This window comes from Fukomys damarensis, unplaced genomic scaffold (assembly GCF_012274545.1).
Source record: "Fukomys damarensis isolate Sample0158 unplaced genomic scaffold, DMR_v1.0_HiC HiC_scaffold_36, whole genome shotgun sequence".
NCBI classification, from domain to species: Eukaryota; Metazoa; Chordata; class Mammalia; order Rodentia; family Bathyergidae; genus Fukomys; species Fukomys damarensis.
Window position 1 is genome coordinate 48231846 of NW_022900948.1, and position 7729 is coordinate 48239574.

At 65.5% G+C, this 7729-nt stretch overlaps 1 protein-coding gene across 1 annotated transcript in view; it reads left to right on the plus strand.

The window, feature by feature from the left end:
* Positions 1 to 7729, plus strand: part of Kcnt1 (potassium sodium-activated channel subfamily T member 1) — a 50586-nt gene that overhangs the window by 21394 nt on the left and 21463 nt on the right. Inside the window, 1 exon segment of the mRNA XM_033759003.1 lies at positions 7577 to 7656. Within this exon segment, the coding sequence (XP_033614894.1) occupies positions 7577 to 7656 (80 nt within the window).

The window sequence follows — 7729 nt, forward strand, 5'->3', positions numbered from 1 at the left end:
CCATGGGCAGCGATGTGGGCCAGAGGTAGGGGCGTGGGTCCGCTGCCGGGCGGGGGGTTCCATGCTCGCATCGCATCGCTGGCTGGGTCCCCGCTGCAGCAGGAGGGCAGGGGCTGCCTTGCACCCGGCACCTGGCCCAGGTGTCTCCAGCTGAGCCTGGGCGCCTGGGGTACCCTGCTCAGAGGTGGTACACATTGGGCCTGTAGGTAAGACAGGGGCGCTTGTGCGGGGAGCAGGCACTTCTGGGGGAGGATGCTCTGCCCCCAGGGACCATGCTCAGGCCAGCGCTGCCCTGTCCAGCACCTCGACCACGGGCAGGTTGCAGCACCCCATTTCACGGTGAGGACCCCGCGGTAACTGCAGCAGTGCGCATGCAGCCCACACCTTCCTGTGCCAGGAACCAGGGATGCTGTGGGGGAACCGGGAAGGTTCAAACCTGGCCGGGTGCGGGCACCGTCGTGGGCATGAAGCCTGTGCTGGGTGGAGGGGCAGGGGTCAGGCCAGGGCAGGGCTGGCAGATGGCTGTCCTGGTCCTTCCTCCACTCCCCCTTCCCTGCAGCGCCCTGGGGGCCTCCGTTCCCATTTGCCAGGAGAGACTGTTGAGGTTAAGTGAGTGGCCAATGGGCAGTGCAGGCAGGAGGGTGGTGAGTGCTGGCCAGGCCCTGGGGACCGTCCCTCCCTCCTCTCTGGACCTTGGGCCCAGGATCCGGGAAGCTGCCCTCATAGGCCCCGGCCCTGCAGAACAGATGGAGAGGGCCAAGCCCAGCTTGGGAGCTGCACGAGGCTGCCTCCTCCAGGAAGCCCTGGCTGCAGGCCACAGCTGGTCTCCACCCACCAGCAGCCCCTGAGTGGGTCAGATGTGGGATGCTGGGTCTGCTTTGGGGATGAGCACTAGGGAGCCAAGGCAGGTTCCTGAGCAGAGGGCACTTGGCAGATTTGGGAGTCATGAACGAGAGCCTGGTGGTGAGACTGGAACGGGGAGGTGGTGCTGCCTTAGCCCATTCTGCACACAGGGCCCCCAGGGCCTGCCAGGGCTGAGAGGAGGGGCCCTCCCCTTTTGTGGGAGGTGGGGCTGGGGCCGAGGCCACAGTGTCATCAGCAGCCCAGCAGTGGTTGTGGGGAGAGGCCGCCCAGGGTCTCAGTGCAGAGCAGGATGGGGCCCTGGGGTGGGGGCTGCAGTGAGTCCGCTCCCATCACCCTCCTGGCCCGGCCCCATCCCCACAGGGCCCCTCTGAGCCTGGCATGAGAGCAGCTCTGTGCCTGGAGGAGCCCAGGGTGCAGGCCTGGCTCTGCACGCAGGCCTGGGGGAGGAGGCAGGGGCACAGTGCCCCCCCCGCCAGCCTGCACCGGCCACCCCAGGGTCCACCAGCCGCCTTGGCCCTGGGCTGAGTCTGCCTCTCTGTCCACCTGTGGCAGCTGTCTGTCCGTGTCCCTGATCCACCAGGGCTCCCAGCCAGTCCCTCCCACCCCCAGCACCTGTTCCCTCCTTGCCAGCACTGCCTCCCCATCCAGTGTCTGTTCTCTGTCCCAGGCTGTCATTGGCTAGCTCCTCCCCATACCCCTAGGGCCCCTCAGGCTCCACAGGCCCTGGCCTTGTCCCTAGGGCACTAGGACTGGTGGTGACCCAGCCTGGTACGTCCAAAGCCTGCTTGCCCTGGCCATTCTGGGGTCTGGGGTTGTCCCCCAATTGTCCCCTCGCTAGGACCCTCCCAGCCCTGCAGGACCAGACTCTCACGTTGGCCCCCGTACCCCTCTTTGCCACCTCATCCCTCCACTCCCCACTTCCTGGTCTAACACCCAGCTCTGCATGCACCCGTCCCACCCAGAGCAGCCCTTTGGCAGTCACTGCCATGCACGTCCCACTGGGTCATGCTTCCGAGTGCCTGTCCTCTCTTGGGCAGCCCCTCCCTCTGTTTTAGCTTTCCCTGACTGCTCCAGAACCCACCCCTCTGGGTGGCTGGTGGATTTTTGACCCCAGGATGCGCACGGTAGACAGCCAGACACCTGGTCCCTCCAGGGACAGGGGTGGCATCATCAGGTGGCCCATGAGCTGCCAAGGCTTAAAGCAACAGCAGTTGGGCTGGGGATGTAGCTCAGTGGTGCCCAGCCTGCCTGGCAAGCTCAAGGTCCTGAGTTCAATTCCTGATGCATAAAAACAACAACAGCAGTTTGCTTCTGTGTGTTCTCAGAGGCTGGATGAGCGACAAAGCATGTGGCAGGCTGGCTGTGGAGGCCACATCCCCTCCGGGGCCTCAGGCGCCCTCCTTCCAGTTGGGCCAGGCACCCCTCCACTAGGACCCCTCTAGTGCAGCCTGGGTTCCAGGTCGGGCTCCCCATGTGCCCAGGGGACACGCAGCCCAGCCCAGAAGCAGGGGGTTCTGCATGCAGGAAGCTCTGTGGTGTGCACCGTGACCTCCTTTTCCTCCAAGCATCTCACAGGGTGTAGGGGGAGAGGACACCCAGGACACTTTGTCAGCCCACAGGTGGGGTGGCCCTACCCGGCCCCGGCCGCCCCTGGGTCGGGTGGACACCTCCAGAGGGCCCAGGTTGCCATGCCCCACACGGGTTAGGGCTGTGGTGGGACTGCAGAGACGCTCGGTGCCGAGTCACGCATGCTGAGCCCGTTGCTCAGGGCCACTGTCCCCCCGGGACACCTGAGTTCCTTGGCCTGTGTGCTTGGCTCCCCAGCCCCACAACGAGAGCCCAGGCCACTAATGTTGCAGGGCAGGGGCTGGCCCTGGGCCGGGGCAGAGCAGAGCGTGTGAGCAGGAGGTGCCCACTTGGGTTGTCTCACGGTGGGGTGGGGTGGGGAGGGGACACAGCCAGCACAGGGATCGCCTGCTTGTCCCTGAGGGGCCACCTAAGAGGGTTCAGAGAGGAGACAAGAAGGCCCTTACACAGACGATGGGGCTGGGCTGTTCAGGAGAGCAGAGCTAGGGCTGCAGCCTTCTTCTGGCTCTGGCGCCCAGCCCAGGTCGCGGGAGTCTCTGGCCCCACTGTCACAACCCCCGCAGACCTTGCCAAAGCCCTCAGCCCAGCCCAGAGGACAGGGCAGCACAGAGACAATGTCACCTGGGCAGACCCCCAGAATGCCGGAAACTCCGTGGCCCATGGCTCAGGCCACTGACCCAGGGCCAAGAGGGGGACTGGAGGGGCAGGGCAGGGGTCTGGGAGGGAGCCCGCTGGCCTGGCCTCGAAGGGCACTCACCGAGGGGCTGGCCTTGCCCTCCTTCCTGCCATGGCCCCGGGAGGCATGGCGCTCTCTGACCCTGCCTTTCCTCCAGTGGAGAGGTTGCTTTGGGGATTCAGAGAGAGGCCGCTCTGGAGTCCTCGGAGGAGCTTGCCTCAGACCACCTTGGTCATCAGGGCTGAGACCCCACCGCACCCTTCCCAGCCCAGCCACAGGCCCCCATCTGGTGCCTACCGTGCCCTCGGTGTCCGCTGCCCTCCAGCCATCTGGGAGCCCCAGGCCAAGCTGCTCAGTCTGGCCTGGGCAGGTGCCTCAGTCCCCCAGTAAGCATTGGCTCTACCCCAGTGTGCCCTGGTCTCTGTGGGGGCAGGGCCGCCTTGCAGATGGCAAGCGCATGGTCCTGGGCAGGGGCTGCGCTACCCTCTGCCTTCTGGGTCACACAGGCCTGGGCACGCTTGGCACTGAGCAGGGGAGGGCAGGGGTCCCCATGTGCTGGAGGTGGCCGGCCTCTTGCAAGGGGCTGCATGTGACAGTGGCTGGTGGGCTGGCCTCTGGCTTCCTGGGGCTGTGGGTCAGGCCTGGCTTCCACCCGCCCGCATGTGGGACTCCCCTAGCACTCCCACTGCACTGGGGGCTCTGCAGGTCCAACCCTGCCAGGGCAGAGACTACCCATCTACTGTTCTCCACTCTGACGCGCCCTGTGTCCCAGGCTGCAGGTGGAAGACTTCAGCCTGGACTCCTCCCTCTCCCAGTAAGTGCTCTGCAGGGAGGGGCTCATCTTGGGGACCAACTCGTCCTCACACCCCTGGAGGACCAGTCTGATGGGAGTCGCTCTGCCGAGGCAGGGAGGCAGGGGCGCAGCTGGCCAGCACCCACTGGCAATGCGGGGGCACTAAAGAGAGCCGAAGAGCTGAGAGTGGAGGCCCAGGCCCTGCAGCGCGGCCAGGCTGCTAGGAGCAGCTGGAGGCAGCATGGGCCCAGTGAGCAGATGACTCCTGGCCCAGCCTCAGGGCTGCCTAAGCCAGGCTCAGCTGAGATTTAGGCCCAGCGGCAGTGGAGGCTGAGGCGGGGGAGCCAGTGCCCCTCAGTGCAGCCCTCTGCAGGCCACCGTGGTCAGTGTGACCTCTGGTGGGCTGCATTTCATGAATGAACACCGTGTAGGCAGTGGTAAGCATGGTTCACTAGCATGCAAGGAGCCCCCTTTGTGAGGGCCAGGCCGGTCATGTCATCCACAGGGGCCGTGGGCCATAACCTGGGTGTTCTGCCTGGTACCCCACGGGGCAGTGGGTAGTGGTACATGCCCACCACAGGGCTCTCCCCATGCTGGGGAGCCAGGCCCCAGGCTACCCCTGCTGGGAGCAGATTCCCTGGACCCTCAGAGGCCTGAGGCCAGGAGAGGAGTTAGCGGGTCCCAGGAGGACTGTGTCGCAGGGAGAGACAGGCCAGGGCCACCCCACCCCACATAGCCACTTGAGACCCTCCCTCCAGGTTCCCACTGAGGGCCCCAACTGCTCCTGGGCTCTCCGGGGCTGGGCCTGGCTGTCCCTGGCTTGGCTTGGGGTCTGGGAGCAGTGGCAGAGCCTCCACCCACCCCATCCTCTAAACTGGGTCTGGAGCACTCGGCTCTCCAGGCTCCTGTCTGGGCAGGTGACAGGTTAGCTCATTAGCAGGGCTGGGGTGTATGGATCTCTGTGTGCCCGGGGCTGCCCCCCAGCCTGCTGCCACCCCTCCTCATAGTCCACCCTGTCCTGTCCCCTGCGTGCTGAGGACCATGTGGGTGGCTGCGTCCTGCTGGGGTGAGGCCCCTCCCCTGGGCAGCCACATGGCCCCGAGATGTGGCTCCCACTTTGCCCATTGCCCGTCCTCCCTCTGAGCCTGGCCACGGGCTCGTTCCCTCCTCACCACTGACAAAGCTCCTCCCCTCCAGCACCCACGGCACCGTGGGAGGGAGCCTGGCACCCTCTTTGCTGAGAGCAGGAGCAAGCCGGGTGGGGCAGGTGAGGGGGCCCAGGTCTCATGCTGGGCCTCGGGCCGCCAGGCAGTACTGCTCTGTACCCTGGAGGCCTGATGATTCCCACGCGCTGAGTGCAGGCCGGGCTGGGCCACTGGGGACCCTGCTGGGCTCCGTCCGCTGCCCCTGCTCTGGCGGCTGTCACACCTGTGCCTTGCACACCTCGGGAGAACGGACAGCTTTAGTCTACTGTTTGTGGAGAAGTGGGTGGCCGCAGCTCATTAAAAATGAAAGGCAAAAGCGGCTTCGTCAATTTCCCTGGCATCACAGGACTTAGAGCTCCCAGGAGCCGAGCTGCCAGCCTCACGGCTCCTGTGCTCCGGGTATGGAGAGTGGGGCGTCCCAGAGCCCAGGGTCTGGGCAGTGGTGTCCACCGCCGACCCACACGGTGCCGTGCAGGGACGTCACGCCCCTGGGCCACAGGAAGGATGTGGTATCACAGTGTTGACTTCATTTCCTGGCCGTGAAGAGACAGCAGCTCCAAACACCGCAGCTCCTGGTCTCTGTGGTTGGCAGCATCTTCTGAGCTCAGGGCCAGGGCCAGGGCCAGGGCCAGGCGAAGGGAAGGAGCAGGAGCCCGGAGCTGGTGGGACAGATGGGAGCAGAACTGGGTGTGGGCACTGGATGCAGTGACCAGAGCTGAGGACCCGCATCCCGTGTGGGGAGCTGTCTCCCACCTGGGCAGGGGAGGCTAGGTGGTGCCTTAGGCCTGGAGCCCGGAGGTCAGAGCTCAGCCTGAGCTGGGGCGGGCAGGGAGGCCCACGGGGTGGTGTCCAGCTGTCTAGGGAGGCAAGCAGTGAGGCCGAAGGAGCAGGGAGACTTTGGGCTCCATCCCACCTGGGGTGGGCACCCCAGAGGACCTGGAGCTGGAGGACCCAACACTTGGGTCCCCAGCATGTCCTGGGTAAGACAAGAACAGTGAGGCTGGAGGGTCAGCAGTGGCTGGGTGGAGAGCTCTGCCCAGTCCAGTCTCTGTTGCCAGAACCACGAGACTTAAGAGAAGGTAGGGTCGTTTGGGCTCGTGCTTCCAGAGGCTTGAGGTCCAGGGCTCATCTGTGGATGGCTGTTGTGGTGGCAGAAGTCAGAGGTGGCCCGGGCATTACCTGGTGCCTGTGCCACCTTCCTATAGAGCCACCAGGCCGAACCGTGTGGCTTCACCCTCGTGACCTTGGCCAGCCCTGTCACCTCCCTCTCACCTCTGGACCTCTAAGCTGCAGAGTCGATCAGGATCCCCCCCTCCCTACCCCACAGTGGGGATTAGACATCGCAGGGGCCCTGGGACCACAGTCCAACCAAGCCAGGAAAGACCAAGGGTAGAAGCCAGCCGGCTGGGCCTCGCCCAGGCACAGGGGGCTCCTGGTGGCACCTATGCCCAGCCCTGAGCACCCACATTTAGGGTGGGCTGGGGAATCAGGAGGATGAAGGGGTGGGGGGCCTGACCAGTGCTCTATGAGGGCCAGGGTCCACGCACCCACAAGGCTGAGGACTCGGAGGTGGCAGAAGAGGAGGTGTCCAGAAGCGCCACTCTGCCTTGAGGACGTGGTCATCCCTGAGGACCTGGCAGTGGGGGTGGGTGCTGGGGAGGCCCAGGCCCTGTACAAGGGGAGCTCCTGCCCCACGCTGCCCCCGTCCTGCCAGCCTGCCTCATTCTGCTGTGGCCCCACTTCTTGGTAAGAAAGCATTTGATAGAGTACTGGGGTCCCTGGTCCCACAGGTGAGGAATGCTGGGCATGGTGGCCCTCTGCCACACCCTGGCACTAGGGCACCAGCAGCCTGGGTTGGCCCCTGCTGGCCCCTGCTGCTGTGTGGGAGGCCCCGCCTGCTGCCAGGCCAGAGCCCAGAGGGACCTGGCCAGGCCCACCTCCCTTCGCAGAGCCTCTGTGGCTGAGGAGCCTCTAGCCCCAGCGGGGCACAGGGCATCCACACCCCTTGCCCTGTGTGTGCCGCGATTGGGGACAGTGTCTTTTAAACTCTTTGTGGATATCAGGGCAGTGAGCCCCACCGGGCAGGGGTCTTGGACTCGGCCTGCCTGGACAGGGGCAGTGCCCAAACCTGGGTCTGAGCCACCTGTCAGTGGACATTGGTGGGGTGGGGACGGGCCTGGCCAGTGGAGCCTCTCCTGCACGTGACCCCCGGCCCTCCTGGCAGTGGACTCGGTCTGCAGTGCTCTACCTACCCTCTCTGCGCTGTGGACCTCTCTGGCCTGAGTGCTACTCAGACCCTGTGCTCCTCACAGCGGCCACCAGCAGGGGGCGCAGACAGCCTGGCCCAGGCTTCTGTCCCCTTCGCCTGGGCAGCTCAGGGACGTCCCTCCGGCTCAGGCTCAGGCTTGTCCCTGCCATGCCCACCGGCCCCAACCCCTGACCTGCTCCCAGGGTCCAGGTGGAGTTCTACGTGAACGAGAACACCTTCAAGGAGCGGCTGAAGCTGTTCTTCATCAAAAACCAAAGATCCAGTGAGTGGAGTGGGCGGGGCCGGGGCGGGCCGGGGTGGGCGGGGCAGTGCGGCGGGCTGTGGGGCTCAGTGGT